This window comes from Sinocyclocheilus grahami, unplaced genomic scaffold (assembly GCF_001515645.1).
Source record: "Sinocyclocheilus grahami isolate Dianchi unplaced genomic scaffold, SAMN03320097.WGS_v1.1 scaffold2031.1, whole genome shotgun sequence".
Taxonomy (NCBI): Eukaryota; Metazoa; Chordata; class Actinopteri; order Cypriniformes; family Cyprinidae; genus Sinocyclocheilus; species Sinocyclocheilus grahami.
In genome coordinates, this window is record NW_015507210.1 from 41839 (window position 1) to 60099 (window position 18261).

General features: G+C 40.3%; 1 protein-coding gene across 1 annotated transcript in view; it reads left to right on the plus strand.

Annotated features, from left to right (window-relative positions):
• Positions 1–18261, plus strand: part of LOC107573778 (cyclin-dependent kinase 16) — a 65017-nt gene that overhangs the window by 40845 nt on the left and 5911 nt on the right. The window contains exons 11-15 of the mRNA XM_016260226.1: positions 5256–5353; positions 6393–6498; positions 7719–7761; positions 12929–13019; positions 17897–17974. Coding sequence (XP_016115712.1) covers positions 5256–5353; positions 6393–6498; positions 7719–7761; positions 12929–13019; positions 17897–17974 — 416 coding nt within the window. The remainder of the gene's footprint in view (positions 1–5255; positions 5354–6392; positions 6499–7718; positions 7762–12928; positions 13020–17896; positions 17975–18261) is intronic.

Here is an 18261-nt window from a genome sequence, read left to right on the forward strand (position 1 = left end):
GATCAACAAAAGCAAAGCCATATACACACATTAGCCTCTGTGTAGTTAAGTTAATTGTTAAATGCACATTATTAAAATATTTTGGAAGCATGGTTTACAACAGCGGTAAGCACCTGATTTTGGAATGATTTTTTGTACTCTTTGTTGCCACCTTATAGATTTTCCTGTTTCAGCTATTGCGAGGTCTAGCTTATTGCCATCGGCAGAAAGTTTTGCATAGAGATCTAAAACCTCAGAACCTTCTCATCAGTGACCGGGGAGAGCTCAAACTTGCTGACTTCGGTAGGCCCAATCGCTCACATACCCAAAGACTTATCTCTTAATTAACAGAGAACACATTCACAAAGAGTTTAATGGTTTGTTTTGTCTACTGTAGGTCTTGCACGTGCAAAGTCAGTGCCCACAAAGACATTCTCGAATGAAGTGGTCACTCTCTGGTACAGACCTCCTGATGTGCTGCTGGGGTCAACAGATTACTCCACCTCTCTTGACATCTGGTGAGATGCACATACACACTTACACGTTCAGGCCATCTCATAAACACTAGTCAAATGATGAACGTTTGTAGGAAACTTCATACCTTATTTTCAAGTTTGGATAAACTACCGTAATGTATTATTTACATGGTAGTTAATTAGCTCGAGGGAAATCTGAATAAATAACTTATTATCAATTATAAATAATTAGATCAGCTGCCAGAAATAATTACAAAACAGTACAAATACACATAATGTCCCAGGGATATGCACGTTTATTCGTAGAAAGACTTGTGTCTATGAATTTAATGGCGAGTAATGGTTTGCTTGTTGGGTGAGGAGTGTTATGGATTATTTGTTAAATATAACAAATAATAATGTGTCTGATTGGTCCAGCCGTTACAATATATAATGCATTTCCAGTGCATTTCTAGTGATCATCGTGAAAATGATGGATTTAAAAGCCAGTGAGCTAATATCAGCATGCAGTGTATATTACTGTATTATATATATACTGATCACAATGATTATATTCAAAGGTCACACAAATATAGTTTGAGTGACGAATGGAGCTCAGTTCAGGCAGATCACGACGTGACAGCCAGCATCAGCTGATGCGCAGCTGATTGTAATTTGTGATTTCCCACTACAATTAAATAAGATATATAAGTTCATCCATACTCACACTTCCATTAGTCTGTCGCAAAGACATGCGCTTAGTCAGCTTCGGTTCTGTCATACAGAAACGTGCTAAAAGAGCTCGAGTTCCGTCATGCATTAAATCAGCTTTCAGTTTCATTGAACAGAAAATGCGTTAAAACAGCCTTGGGTTCTAGCTGTCGCACAAAACACGTTGTCAGCTTTTGTTTTCCGTTGCACAGAAACGCGCTAGTCTGTCTCACAGACAAACGTTAATTCAGCCTTCAGTTATGTTGCACAAACACATGTTAGTCAGCTTTCAGTTCTGACGGACAGACGCATTAAGACAGCTTTCAGTCACTAGTCTGTCACGCAGACACGTGTTAAGTCAGCTTTCAGTCTGTCCACAGTTCGGTGGCAGACGCTGCTCTCCCTGATTGATCTTAGAATTGAACATACTACGTCACTGTGTTTGTTTGTGGACAGCTCAGAATCTGAACCCTTCAGAGCAAAGCCTGCCGCCAAAATAATGTTCAGGACCTCTACAGTAATCTTAATCAAACAAAGTGGTCCTCACTGAAATACATTAAACCAGTTGTTCTCAGACTTTTCAGACAAAGCACCTTGTCCAAGTCACTGCCATACAAAAGCCATAGAAAGTCCTCATGATCACGGTAACCAATATAGATTTATTAGTATTTTGATCACAACATACTTCTAGAGAGACAGCTATAACAGGCACTGTTTTTATGTTTTTAAACTTGGTTTATAAAATGTGCAGTTTTTTTGGCACCAAACCAAATAATTTTCCATGCCCATTTTCACTCTCTCTAAAACAAACAAACAAACAAAAAAAAACATTAAATTTCAAGGGACATTACTTCTCGCAGAAATAACTTCATAACACCATATCCACACTATCCTTACAGCATGTTGTGTGTTTTCATACTCGAGATGGCAAGCGCTGTGATAGAGCCGTATATGTTTGAGCCCAAGAAAGAAGCAATTGAAACAATGCAATGTGATAAGGGCCATGTTGAGGAGATTCTCCTGATTTCAAATCCAGGCATTTCAGAAGGGTAGAAAAGAATAATTCATATTTTAAACTGTGTAGTTAGATTTTGAGTTCTGAAACTTGTAGTATGTTGTTATTGTAGAGTAGTCTCTTATGTGTAAATATATAGGACATTTTGATTCTCCATTTTATGACCCCTTTAATAAAAACAAAGAAAAACATGTTATCGATAGCTGTAAAGTAAGTGAATTAGGCAATCTTCCTTAAACGAAGGTTTGCAAAAATGAGTACACTCTTAATTCAATTCAACAAACATTTTCCTCCATAACTTTAGGTATACTATTCTGACCCTTCACAAGTTCACAACAAATTAACACATCTATCCTGATTAACTCCTTAAATAGCCTGATCTTTAATGGGAGTGTTGCTCAAGTCAAGACAGGTGCTCAAGTGTGTTAGGGTCGGGTGAAATATTTGTCCACAAAAGCTTTTACACTTTGGGAGAATGTGGCCCAACAATGCAGGGAATGAGGAGAAGGTAGCACCTTCTATTTCAACATTTTGTATTAAATGTGTGAATTTATGACATCCTTGACTAAAGCACAATTCCCTCACACCTTCAGCATTCACACTGAACTTCACTGTGGCAGCCAAGCACTTCTCGCTGTACTTCTCCTCAAGCAACCCCATAGCATTTTACATGCTGTTATATCCAAAAAGATTTACTTGGTCTAATGAGACTAGAGTATCATTATGAGCCTTGGAAAAGGCTACAGTAACTGCAGTTTTGTTCTTTGGCCACATAAGTACGTCTTGTGTGGACAGCAACCATGCATTTCACTACTGCAGGTTACGTCTTACTGTAAGATGAAATTCCCACACCTTTCATAGCTTTTCCTAAATTAGGCAATCTTCCTTAAACGAAGGTTTGCAAAAATGAGTACACTCTTAATTCAATTCAACAAACATTTTCCTCCATAACTTTAGGTATACTATTCTGACCCTTCACAAGTTCACAACAAATTAACACATCTATCCTGATTAACTCCTTAAATAGCCTGATCTTTAATGGGAGTGTTGCTCAAGTCAAGACAGGTGCTCAAGTGTGTTAGGGTCGGGTGAAATATTTGTCCACAAAAGCTTTTACACTTTGGGAGAATGTGGCCCAACAATGCAGGGAATGAGGAGAAGGTAGCACCTTCTATTTCAACATTTTGTATTAAATGTGTGAATTTATGACATCCTTGACTAAAGCACAATTCCCTCACACCTTCAGCATTCACACTGAACTTCACTGTGGCAGCCAAGCACTTCTCGCTGTACTTCTCCTCAAGCAACCCCATAGCATTTTACATGCTGTTATATCCAAAAAGATTTACTTGGTCTAATGAGACTAGAGTATCATTATGAGCCTTGGAAAAGGCTACAGTAACTGCAGTTTTGTTCTTTGGCCACATAAGTACGTCTTGTGTGGACAGCAACCATGCATTTCACTACTGCAGGTTACGTCTTACTGTAAGATGAAATTCCCACACCTTTCATAGCTTTTCCAGCTCTGAGACTCATCACAAAACAATGTAGTCTTGGTTATTTCAGGAACCTCGTAACAAGGCCATTTTTGTATTACTTTTGCCACGATTTTCACACTCAAAACAATCATTTGGTATTCTTATGTTGCCCTACATTGTACAAAGAAATAAGTCTCCCAACAGTTCCCTCTCACGTGATTCCATTGTTAGAATTAATCTGAGAATTACTTAATAGTGTTCACTTTTAATCGTCAGGCAGTTACTCCTATTTAAATAGTTTGGTTCAACATACTCGGCTGTTAATCTAAACTTGGACTTTAAATTCAGCTTTACTGTTGGGATGGTATTGTGCAGGTGATGAGCAGTGCCTGGTTTCCTCCAGACAGTATATGACACTTAGAACTGAGGTTCATCAGACCAGATAATCTTGTTTCGCAGTCTGAGAGTCAGGGGGATATCCTGGCTGTGTTGAATGGCTGGCGGTCTGTTTGATGGTGACATCTCTGGGAAACCACCCGGGTGGTGAATGAAGTGAGGAAGTTGCCAGATGAAGCCTTGTGTGCCGGTTGCTGAGTTATGTGCTGATGCACAGCAAAGTGCTTCACAGTGTCTTGAAGACTTGTTGGAGACAAAGACTTGGCAGAGTCAATCTTCAGCTAAGTTTAATGAAATATCAGATAGAACAGGGACTTGAAGGTCACAACTTTTTTTTTTTGGCAAGAGTGCAAACTGATTGAGCAGCAGTTTTTGTAGTCACCCCTAGATCTGTTCCTCAACACAATCCTGTCTCTGAGCTCTGCAGGCAGTTCCTTTGACCTCATGGCTTGGTTTTTGCTCTGAGGTTGCCACAGATTTGCTAATTTTTTTCTATTATAAGTATTCTACTATTTGAATAGTGAAGTAGGTACTGTACCATCATGCCATGTGCACAGTAACTGCCAAGAACTTCCGGCAAAGTGGGACACCAACAGACCACACACATAACAAACTAACAAAGGTACTGTAGTCTAGGGGTTCCCAATCCTCTTCCTGGAGATCTACCTTCCTACAAAGTTCAACTCCAACCTCCAGGAACAGGATTGGGCATCCCTGCTTTAGACAAATGTTCTCAGCCCATTCTGTTGGCTAGGCCGGATTTACTATATGAGCATTTGCCCTTCTCCTGGATAGTTACCTTCCTCCAGAGTCAAACTTCAGTTTCAACCCTGCCTCATCACACCTGCCTGTAAATGTCAAGTAACCCTGAACACCTTGATTGGCTGGTTCGGGAGTGTTTGATTGAAGGTGCAGGGTTGGAGACCCCCGAGAAAACCCAAAATTCTGTGCATGAGTGTTGCATGTAAATTAAGCCTACTAGGAAAGAATTTTGTTCAGGTGTGCCAGACTGAATGTAACTCTGATGAATATTTAAGCTCTTCAGCTCATTCCTTGCCACAAAGAGTTTTGCTGGCATTGGTTAATCTGGAGAACATCTCTGCTCTTCTGAAAATCAAAGACCCTGCCCACTCCTTTTTCGGCCTGGATTGTGCCTTTTATACATTTCTTAAAACGACACTTCATTCTTTCTTTCTCTCTGCTTTGTTTTTATTGATATAGGGGTGTAGGTTGTATATTCTACGAAATGATCACAGGACGTCCCCTGTTCCCTGGCTCGACAGTGAAGGATGAACTTCATCTTATATTTCGTATACTGGGTAAGAGCTCTGACGTTATGCACTTAATACGCTTTTAGTTTTTAGCTCATTTGTCCCAATGGTTTAGATGGAAAGAGTTTGCTTTCTAACTGTTACTGATTCACAGCAAAACTGTTTGATTATGTTTTTGATTTGTTCCTGTTTTATTTATGTTTTTACAGTCTATTACTACATACATCCACAATAAGTTTTTTTTTTTTTTAATTTAACCTGATTGTTCATTGTTGGCTTTTCATGTTACAAACAGTTTTTCCATGTTTGCATATTATAAGCCAATTTGGACTTTTCAAAAAGTGGACCTACTTTAGATGTCTTTAACAAATATCATTGATAAAACCCCCTATTCAAAACACTCTGCCAAATGGGTAAGCAACATAGAAACCAGAATGCAGTTATTTTTCAGTATTTAGTACAGGGGTGTCCAGACCTGTCTCTGGAGGGACACTGTTCTGCAGAATTTAGCTCCAACCCTTATTAAATGATGCACCTGAACCAGCTAATCAAGCTCTTCAGACTCGCTAGAGACATCCAGGAAAGTGTGTTGAAATCGGTTGACGCTACACTATGAAAGACATTGGCTCTCCAGGAGCAGGACACCCCTGATTTATTACAAATGTATACCAAACTAATACCAAACTCAAAAGAAAACACATATCAAGTCATTTGTTTTTCAATCTGTAGTGTTTGGTCTGACTCAGACTCTATTATAATATTGTGTCTGTAATAAGTGGATTGTGTTTATTGTTACATGTTTATTTGAATATTTGTATGTTTTTTAACTTGTTTGCTTTTTAATGAATTACAGTCAAATATGCTCTACATGATGTCTTAGTAATGATACTGATGTCATAATTGAGTTGAAACATTTTAATTTTCTGCAAGTGTAATAATCTACAAGATCCCATTACAGTAGAATAGGTTTTGCAAAGCCACAACTTTTTTATTTAGATCTCTAGCTGGTTCTAATGTCTTGGAGTGTAGTTGAGAGTCTATTTTGTAATTATAATTACTAGATTATAATCTTGCATGTCATCTCCAGGTACTCCCACTGAGGAGTCTTGGCCAGGAATCAACACCAATGACAACTTCCTTTCACACAACTTCCCCCATTATGATGGGGAACCTCTGATCACTCATGCACCCAGGTGTGTGTATCTGTTGTTTTCTGTTCGTGTTTGATAATCCTTTCTGTTTGGCAACTGTTGTGATTATTGTATATTTATGTGGATGTGTAAATGAGCTTTATTGTTAAGTCCTAGATAACATGTGACTTTAGTAAGGATAAATTCCTAGCACCCTCAGCTGGACAAGGTGATACTGAGGAACAGTTAAGATCCATGTGCAGATTAGATTATTCAATTGGTAATCTTTCACGGTCCTTGTACTTTTGACCTGTTTCATATCCTATCTGAAATGGAATAATGAGAAATGGAAATATGTTTTTGTTTAGTTTAACAAACGGACAATGAGATTTCTGCTCTAATTTATTCAGGTTTGTGACACAAACACCTATGGATCTCATTAAAAGACGAGTGGGAAATGTTATGGGCATGTCATCAGGGTAATGTTTATTGTTGACTTTTACGTTCAATCCTTATTTCCCATACAGTAGGCTAATAGAGTAAAACTTTTTGCTTTTATTTAAAGAGATGGAGCTTTCGTCGTTGCATTTATCAATGGGACATGAAACACAGGGACATGACCTGCTACAAAAAGTGATTTCTCAAGTTTCGTACATCAAAGGCAAAGCTTTGCAGAAGCATATTTGTTTTAAATGCCACACGTGGTTAACAGCAAGTGGTGGTTTGCATCGCGACAATCGCTTATTAAAGTGGGACTTGGCAGTGTCGTAACGACTCCTGTACTATCTGACAGAATTAAGGCTGGACCAACAAGATAAAAAGGGTGTTTCAGTGTGCGACATGTGCGAATGAAATATCAAAGCCATAAACCGATTTGTAAACCACAAATGAGAAATCGAGCCGAAATCTCATTTTCCATTCATAAACTAAACCAAAAATGAAAACACACGCCATCTTTCCATTTCTCATTATTCCATTTCCGAAAGGATATCATATGGGTAAAAAGTACACGGACCTTTTACACACAGAAAAAGTTTGACTAGAGAAACAAGTGAATAGCAAAGGGAAAAAGGAAAATGAGAAAAGGAATGACACCAAATTACTCTATTTTACTATTAGTAGTTTTTTTTTTTTTTTTTTGCTGTAATGAAAGTACAATGCAAGTGATTCAATCATAAATGTTAAATCAGTTGAGAAGTCAGGTGATATTACTACTAAAATTTGTTAACATTGAGACTGGAAAGCTACAGCTATAATATGTTTTGTGCAATTTTGTTCTACAGGATCACCAATGACGGTCATGTTCTACTATGCCAGTTATTACAGGTAAAGTATGCATTTGAAATGCCTGAGACGTCAAAAAGTTTTTGATTGATATCTACTTTAATGATTTACATTTTAGTGTGTTTATTTTTATGAAAGATGCTCGAGTACTTAATAAATTGAGCCATCTGTCCATATTAAATTCTTACAGTCAGTCAAGACTAATAAAGGAAATTCAGGATTATTATCTGTGCTGTCATTAATACAAAGTTCATCTGAGTACGTTCAGTTTAATGTTTTGTTTTGGTTTAGATTTGTGTTCCCAGTTCCTGTGTTTATTTCCCGTCTTCCTTAGTTGACCTAGTTTATAGTAGTTTGTTACCATAGTAATCTATTGTGTCCACCTGCCCCTTGTTAACTCACTCATTTAGTCTCTGTTTATATACTCCGTTTAGTTTGTTGTCAGTTCTTACGTCAATTTCAATTCATTGTTCTGTTCTTGTGTCTTTATCTCTCTCCTGAGTAGGATTGATTTGAATTCATGTGAGTTATTGTTAAACTGCTGTTTCACTGCTGCAAATAGATCCTGCTCAAACTCATCCTTGTCAGACCCTAAATATGGATCTAGCAGCAGTTTTTCTTGGACTAGAAATAGGGCTTTAACGGTCGCCGTGACAACTGCGTCACCGCGGTGGTCGCTTGCCACAGCGGTTGTCTACTGCCACCGGTGGTAGTGCACGTGACGTCACACACTCTATAACAAGCATAATACAACGTTTTGTATATAAGTGTAATAACACTGCCACGTCGCAACAGGTTGAGTCTGTCTAGTGTCTACACAGGAAATTTGAACTCTGTGTCAGTACCTCATAAATAGAACGAGGCAGTTTACTGTCGGGGATTTTTCATGTCGTGCCGCATCCAGTGTAGCGTCACTGATTATAACGAGTTTTATAGTATTTTGTTGCGCCGCGTCCTGTAGACAGAGTGTATTTAACTTTCTTATTTAGGCTACTTTCTTGTTTAACTGTATTATTTCTTTGATATTTATTTTAGTGTTGTTTTGCAGGCTGCGTATTCACTGACTGAAGTGCTAAAATAAACACGAGCTGACGAGTTAAATCGGGTGTGTTAGATGAGTGAGACAGTGCTGGGCTCCAGGACAGTTTTGAAAACCATTTCAGAGACATGTTCTTAAATGTGACTCGTATAAAAATATATTACATGCATGCACAGTTTTAAGGCAACTTTAATCGCTTTTGGTAACTTCATGACTTAACTGACCACGGCATTGCATGCACGTAGTTTATTTCGCGCTTTGGTATGAAAGGATACAGGCTACAGCGCTGGCGCCTTTGTGCGTGCAATTGAAGAGCACGCGCTTCGAGCACAGGACCGTTTCCGTCTGAAACGTCTCCCGTTCTCAGTCATTCTGCGACTGAATAAATGCACTTCTTGTCAAGAGAAAAAGTGACAGAAGCAGCAGTTGTGAGTGGGGTGGCCAACCCCAATATATATAATATTAATATTATATTTATATATATATCAACACCGCGCCACCGGCGGTAGTTGGTCCTTTACCACCGCGGTGGTAAAAATCTGCCACCGTCACAGCCGTAACTAAAAACTATCCTGTGTTCCATTATTCAAGATGGCCGGGAAATTGAGGAGTATTTGGAATATTGCCGCCAGACCTTGTGGGATGACTTTTACTCTGTTGGACTGTTTTTGGAGAGAGCTGGATGGGAACATTGGCAAACGGATGCCATCAGAAGATTCCAGCAGGTCCCTGGCTAAGTATCTGGACATTGTGCTTTGGCTGTGTGGTTCACAATTTACCATCGGTGAGGTGGAGGACAACATCACAGCACAGCTATAGCCCACTCCCACCATCTTGACATCCTCTACCCAGATTCAGAGCCATTACCTACCACAGACCCAGAACCAGAGCCCACCACAGACACTGAGCCAGAGCCTATGCCTGCCATGGACCCTGTGGTAGAGCCATTTTCTGCCCCGAAGCACGAGGCTTTTGCAAAGTCTGAACTGTGTGAGCAGGTCCCCATGACCATCCCAGAATACATTTTGGTGGAATTGGACTGCCTGGAGTGGCTGATTGACTTGAGTGACACAGAGCCAGTTCCTGTCCTTGTTTCTACCCTTGATCAACCTCCTTCCTTGCTGATCCACTCCAGCTGTTTCTATACTCCATTTAAATACTCTATTTAGATACTCTTTTTAGGTTCCACCCAGCCCTAAATCTCCTGCTCCACTGGTTTCACACAGCCCTGAATCACCTGTCAGCCAGTTCCAAGTCTCCTTCAGCAACATTGTTCTCGTCCAGCCTCCTTCTCTCTCCTACTATTTAAATTAAAGGCAGTTTTTCAGCCCTGTCTCCACTGGCTCCCCTCAGCCAGTTTGCCAGCTCCGCCTAGGTGTGTCAATCCCCTGGCTTCACCTCGAGCCTCTGAGCCCTAGACTCCCCTAGATGCCCTGTCGACCCATTGGATCCCTTTGTATCCACAATGGCCCATCATCCCTCAAGCTACACCAGGCTCCCTTGTTTCTCCACCCCTTTGGCTCCCCCCGGCTCTGCCACAGTCTGCCGAGTGCCAGCACCACATGATTACAATGGTCTGTCTCATTCTGGGAGTATTTGAGGATATCATTAATGTAAACTTGATGAAATGTTGTAGGTACTCCCAGAACACCTCATTAATGAAACTCTGGAATACAGAGAGAGCATTGGCCAGGCCATATGACATGACCCGATATTTGTAGTAGCTAGTGGGTGTGTGAGAATTGTTTCTGGAACATAGGAGTAGAAAACTTGGTAGGTGGAGGCCACAGTGGTGGAGGTGGATCGGGAGCGTGGTGGCACAGAAGTTCGATTAGAGGTGGAGCTTGCAGCAGAGATGAAGCTATGCTGCCGTGTTCTGGATCATCTGCTGAGTCTTAGTTGTACTGGTTGGAAGGCCTACCAGTAAAGCATTGCAGTAGTCCAATCTTGACACTACAAGAGATTGGACAAGTAGCTGTGCTGCGTATTCTGACAGGAAGAGTCTGATTTTCCAAATGTTGTACGAGCGTGTACCTACACTGCCTGTGATGTAGGACTGAAGCCACCAAAGTACCGTACCTGTGATCCCCAGAAAGAGTGGACAGGAGGATATGTCAAAGGCTGCAGGTCATGCAGAATAAGAACATATGATTTGGAGTGTTCAGTCAGCTCTCTGATTTTCTGTCATGGAACTTTGGAGATCTCATTCTCTGAAAAAGGACAGAAAGAAGAGAAGTGTTGGAGAGAATTTTGACTGTCAGGATCTGATTCGTAATTGGATGAGTGAACCCCCCTGGGTGCTGGTTAGAGCACAATAATATATAAGGATGAGGAGACAGGTGATCAGGTTTAGATGATGTATTGATAGGAGGTAAGCCACAGAGATACAGGTATTTCACAGGTGGGTATTAATTACAGGCAGTAGAGGCATTAGTCTGGAACACAAGAAATACAATAAAGGTTAATCAATAACTAGGCATATACAACAATAAACATCCATTGGTACATAAAGGCAGCCAAAGCAAACTAAATCCTCATCGGTAACATTTTTCCATGAAATATACAATCCAAGAAAAGAAAATAAGGTATCACATTGTACACTATAAGCCATTAGCGATCATCTAACATGATAAACATCCCTCCATATATGGATAGAATCGAGGCACATCAAAGTTATCGCTCGTTTGGCATAAACAGCTTGAAATATCTAAATCACATCACAGAGGTATCATTGAAAATCAAAACAATGATATACATCTCAATAAAGAAGAAATAATTTGTATATGCAACAGCCTCACAAAAACAACGTCTGTGGGAATGTGTAGACATGTGCGTGTGACGCTGTTATAAATAACTCCATACCGATCTCGATAAACACAATAATAAAGAAAACAGACTAACACCTCAAGGTAACTTCTGCAGCAAATATGACCGGAATGAATGACCTTTCAGTGATCGGCAGAATACAGAGTTCAGCAGGCATCAGTGGCTTAACTCACGAGACTGCTCAGCCAGAAGGTGACGTACAGTGTCAGAATAAAAGCCCTCTCTTAAAGGAGCCTTTACAACAAGAAGAGTTGAATGTGTGTGGGTGGAGGATGTAAAGAACTGGTTGCTGGTGGTGGCCAGCTTATCAGTGAAGAAGCTGGCAAAGTCATCAGCATTCGGAGAAGAAGTGGGAGGAGGTGGACAAAGAGAGGAGAAAGTTGTGAATAATTTCAGGGTGTCTAAGGCGTTGCTGATTTTGTTTATCTTCGCAGCAGAATCATTAGAGAAGAAAGAACAGGAGAGAATGGTATTTGCTCAAGTCCGCAGGGTTTTCTCCTCTTAGCAGCTCTGAGCTTAGTTTGAGAGCAGAGATGAGGGATGGGACACAGAGGCCACAGGGGAAAAGTTCTGCTATACTGCCAGACAGTGTCTAGGATTGTTGTAGTCCAGGGGTTTTTCAAACCTGTCCTGGAGGACCCTCAGGACTGCATATTTTGTATGTCTCACTTGTCAGGCACACCCAGTTCAGGTCTTGCAGTCTCTACTAATGAGCTGGTGAGTTGAATCTGGTGTGTTAGTTGAGGGAGACATAAAAAATGTGCAGGGCTGGAGGGCCTCCAGGACAGGTTTGAAAACTGTTGTAGTCTTTGTTGTATTTGTCTTCCACTGTTTTGACTATCTCTGGTGGTGAAACAGAATGCTGGTTACTGGTCTTCTGTCATTCATAGAACCAAGGTTACACCAGTAACCAGCGTTTTGTTGTGTTCAAAAACATTTTGATGTCATCCTCTTAAGGTTCTGTCAGAAAGATTACCATTATTTTTAGTGTGAAAATATTACAGAACAGTAGGTTTAAACTGAAAAGGGTTTTCACAGTGATACAACAGATGTAGTTGGCAATGCAGCAAAGTGGTATAGAACTCAGCTTTATGCAAATGAGGGTCCAGGCAGTGATCTCTTACTTGATAACACTGGATACAGCATTGCACACTAAACAGAATGAAATCTATCAAATAATGTTACCAAGTGCGGTATCTTCTTAATTAAATCATTATTCATGGCAAAGCACATACCACAAAAAAAAAAACTAAGTAGTGTTGTATTTAGCTTGTAGTTACCTACTGCTCAACACTGCTTAGATTGCTTAGATGTATGTTGTTTTTTTTTTGTTTGTTTTTTTAGTGTGAAGCACGGCAGCGTATTTGTGCAGAAGTGGCTCTCCGGCACATTTATTTCAGAGACCTGGGAGAAAAAGTGCAGGACCTGGCTGACAGTAAGTATTTCATACTAGTAATTTTATAGTGTTTTAATATATTACATTTACATTTAGTCGTTTAGCAGACGCTTTTATCCAAAGCGACTTACAAATGAGGACAATAAAAGCAGTCAAAACTAACAAAAGAGCAACAATATATAAGTGCAAATGACAAGTCTCGGTTAGTCTAACGCAGTACACGTAGCAAGGTGTATATATATATATATTATACACACATACAGTGGGGCAAAAAAGTATTTAGTCAGCCACCAATTGTGCACGTTCTCCCACTTAAAAAGATGAGAGAGGCCTGTAATTTTCATCATATGTATACCTCAACTATGAGAGACAAAATGAGAAAAGAAAATCCAGAAAATCACATTGTAGGATTTTTAAAGAATTAATTGGTAAATTCCTCGGTAAAATAAGTATTTGGTCACCTACAAACAAGCAAGATTTCTGGCTCTCACAGACCTGTAACTTCTTCTTTAAGAGGCTCCTCTGTCCTCCACTCCTTACCTGTATTAATGGCATCTGTTTGAACTTGTTATCAGTATAAAAGACACCTGTCCAAAACCTCAAACAGTCACACTCCAAACTCCACCATGGCCAAGACCAAAATTGTAGACCTCCACCAGGCTGGGAAGACTGAATCTGCAATAGGTAAGCAGCTTAGTGTGAAGAAATCAACTGTGGGAGCAATTATTAGAAAATGGAAGACATACAAGACCACTGATAATCTCCCTCGATCTGGGGCTCCACGCAAGATCTCACCCCGTGGGGTCAAAATGATCACAAGAACTGTGAGCAAAAATCCCACAACCACACGGGGGGACCTAGTGAATGACCTGCAGAGAGCTGGGACCAAAGTAACAAAGGCTACCATCAGTAACACACTGCACCGCCAGGGACTCAAATCCTGCAGTGCCAGACGTGACCCCCTGCTTAAGCCAGTACATGTCCAGGCCCATCTGAAGTTTGCTAGAGAGCATTTGGATGATCCAGAAGAGGATTGGGAGAATGTCATATGGTCAGATGAAACCAAAATAGAACTATTTGGTAAAAACTCAACTTGTCGTGTTTGGAGGAGAAAGAATGCGGAGTTGCATCCAAAGAACACCATACCTACTGTGAAGCATGGGGGTGGAAACATCATGCTTTGGGGCTGTTTTTCTGCAAAGGGACCAGGACGACTGATCCATGTAAACGAAAGAATGAATGGGGCCATATATCGTGAGATTTTGAGTGAAAACCTCCTTCCATCAGCAAGGGCATTGAAGATGAAACGTGGCTGGGTCTTTCAGCATGACAATGATCCCAAACACACCACCCGGGCAACGAAGGAGTGGCTTCGTAAGAAGCATTTCAAGGCCCTGGAGTGGCCTAGCCAGTCTCCAGATCTCAACCCCATAGAAAATCTTTGGAGGGAGTTGAAAATCCATGTTGCCCAGCGACAGCCCCAAAACATTACTGCTCTAGAGGAGATCTGCATGGAGGAATGGGCCAAAATACCAGCAACAGTGTGTGAAAACCTTGTGAAGACTCACAGAAAACGTTTGACCTCTGTCATTGCCAACAAAGGGTATATAACAAAGTATTGAGATGAAATTTTGTTATTGACCAAATACTTATTTTCCACCATAATTTGCAAATAAATTATTTAAAAATCCTACAATGTGATTTTCTGGATTTTTTTCTCATTTTGTCTCTCATAGTTGAGGTATACCTATGATGAAAATTACAGGCCTCTCTCATCTTTTTAAGTGGGAGAACTTGCACAATTGGTAGCTGACTAAATACTTTTTTGCCCCACTGTAAAAACATTTAGACTTTGGAATGTGCAGCGCTCATATTTATTCAACGAAAACAGCTTTTTGAAATTTAATCGTCACATTAAGCGATATCATGATTCCTGTCTTTCCTTCCTCAAATTAAAGACCTCTTGAAATTATAATGAAGACTTGGCTTATACCATTTAAGACTTTTTAAAGACCCGTGGGAACCTTGTTTTTAAGATTTTGGTAACCCGGTGGGAAGATACAAGGGTGATATGGATTAGTATCTGTAAATATAAAGCCACAAAAAGACTATTTAAATATAAACCCTGCATGCTCTGCGTGTTTCTGTGTGAATGCATGGCGCAGACACACGGTTTTGCTGAAGCTTGACGCTCGTGGTGATTTCAGCATCTGTCGTCTCACTAAATGAGGACAGAGATACATGAACAACATCTCCAGAACTGCTCTGAGAGTCACTTCATGAGCGTTTTATCGTTTCATTTGAGTAAAAATAGCGTCATATACACAGAAATGTAAAGGTATTTACGGCAACCCGTCAAAATAAACTTCAAGGCTTGTTCAAGTGTTTTTGCAATGAAAGGTTGAAGGGAAACCGGTCTGTAGTTCTCTAAAAGAGATGGGTTAAGGGTGGGCTTCTTAAGTAGTGGGGTTATACAAGCCTGTCTAAATGTTGAGGAAAAAACACCAGTGTGAAGGGATGGGTTAACGATGTGAGTGAGTGCAGGTACAACGGCAGGAGAAATTGCTTGAAGGGGGAGGGGTGGGAATGGCTTGAAGGAGATGAGACGGAATAGGATGATTGGATAGGATGAGTTTAGAGACTTCTGCCTCAGAGAGTGGAAAGAAGGATGAAAGCGAGTGTATGTTTGCTGGTAAGATGTATTTGACAGTTTGTGGTGTGGCAAATTGTGCACAGAGGTTTGTAATTTTATTAATGAAGATTTTGGCAAAGTCGTCAGCTGTTAAGAGTTGATGAAGGAGGGGGAGGAGGAGGAGAAAGGAGGGAGGAAAATGTTTTAAAGAGCATGCGAGAGTTAGGCGAATTGTTAATTTTGTTGTGATAGTATGTCCTTTTAGCAGTGGAGACATTAGCAGAGAATGAAGAGAGGAGTGATCGATATACATTAAGGTCAGTAGGATTTTGTGATTTGCGCCATACTTACAACGGCAGGAGAAATGGCTTGAAGGAGATGAGATGGAATAGGATCAAGCGGACAAGTAGTAGGATGATTGGGAAGGATGAGTTTAGAAACTTCTGCCTCAGAGAGTGGAGAGAAGGAGGAAAATGAGTGTATGTTTGCTGGTAAGATGTATTTGACAGTTTGTGGTGTGGCAAATTGTGCACAGAGGTTTGTAATTTTATTAATGAAGATTTTGGCAAAGTCGTCAGCTGTTAAGAGTTGATGAAGGAGGGGGAGGAGGAGGAGAAAGGAGGGAGGAAAATGTTTTAAAGAGCATGCGAGAGTTAGGCGAATTGTTAATTTTGTTGTGATAGTATGTCCTTTTAGCAGTGGAGACATTAGCAGAGAATGAAGAGAGGAGTGATCGATATACATTAAGGTCAGTAGGATTTTGTGATTTGCGCCATACTCTTTCTGCAGCTCTGAGCTTAGAACGATACTCACGGAGAACATCAGATAGCCAAGGGGCAGAAGAGGTGGAACGAGCTGGCCTGGAAGACAAGGGGCAGACAATGTCTAAACAAGACGTAAGAGCGGAGCAGAAAGTATCAGCAGCACTGTTAACATCAAGAAATGATAACTGTTCAGGGGAAGGAAGCAAAGATGAAACCATAGCAGATAGCCGGGAGGGTGAGAGTGAGCATAGGTTACGTCGAAAAGTGACATGTGTAGGGGTATGTGTTGTGTCAGGAACCATGTTGAGGTTAAGAGTGAGGAGGAAGTGATCCGAGGTGTGCAGTGGAGTAACGAGCACATGATCAGTGAAGCAGTGTCGTGTGTAAATAAGGTCAGGTTGGTTGCCTGATTTGTGAGTAACCGTAGTTAATACTCGCTTGAGATCAAAAGAAGCAAGCAGAGTGTGGAAGTCTGCAGCCTGAGGTTTATCTAGGTGGATGTTGAAGTCTCCAAGCATAACTAGGGGAGTACCATCCTCAGGAAAGTTTGAGAGCAGCACATTTAATTCTTCCACGAAGTTACCTAGTGGTCCTGGTTGTCGATAAACAACTAAAAAATGGATTTTAAGAGGGTGGGTAATAGTGGCTGAATGTGATTCAAAGGAGCTGTTGATACTCAGAGATGGTAAAGGATTACATTTCCAATCATTAGAGATAAGCAGACCAGTACCTCCACCTCTTCCAGTCAGACGGGGGGAGTGGGAAAAAGAGAAATTATTGGAGAGTGCTGCAGGTGTAGCATTGTCCTCTGGTTTGATCCAGGTCTCTGTCAGGGCCATGAGGTTTAGTCTTGAATGACTTGTAATAGAAGTAATAAAATCTGCTTTGTTTACAGCAGACTGCCAATTCCAGAGACCAATAGAAAAAGAAAATAGTGTATTAATAGACATAGCTATTGCGCTGCCTACAGTGTGTGATGCATGGTTTGCGCGTGGTAGTGATAGTAGGGATCTGGAAACACATAGTAAGAATTGGTTATAAAAACTGAAAACAGAAGGGGAACAAATAGTAGGAAAGAGAACAATTCAGAAGCGATACTTATGTCCCTGCTCGGTGGAGTCGATGGTCTTTACACTCTTCGGTCTTCACACGAGGGCTGCCGCGGTATACTAAGCTTTTTATATTCGTCTAACAAAACTCAAATTCAGCTGGACACACTTTCCTGTTTATCACAACAAATGGCCAAGCAAAGCACACAACACTGACAAGGTACGCGATACAGTACGAGACCAAACGTGATTTCAGCACGTCTACACACAGATATATATATAGTATATATATATAATATAGTAGTCTTATATTATAGTCTTATAAGCTAATTGTTGTAAGATGTGATGCTGTGTACATACATTTGCATGGACATTCTTGAACAGAACAATTTCTACAGATTTATAAAGTCATACATTCACAGCTGAAATGTCATGTCTGTATTAATTAAATGTTAAATTCTGTCACTCCAGCTACCTCCATCTTTTCTGTCAAGGAGATTCGACTTCAGATGGACCCAGGAAAACACTTTCCAGCTCAAAGAGAGTTGGGTGAGTTCGAACATTTACCTGGATGTTGAGTTCCTTGTACATGTTGGGAAAAAAAAGAAGCAAGACTGTAACCGTATTTTATCTCTCCTCCAAAAAATCAGATGAGAAAGTAATTGACACTACAGAAGTAAAACAAAAGAAAAAATATTGCATTACAGTATTACAAAATATGACATCAAATAGTGTGTAAATCATTCCGTTTATTAAAATAGCGCACTAGCAGTGATTTATTGTTTACTGAGGATCTGTTGATTAATGTTTTGAAAAGAAGGTGATGATAAACAATA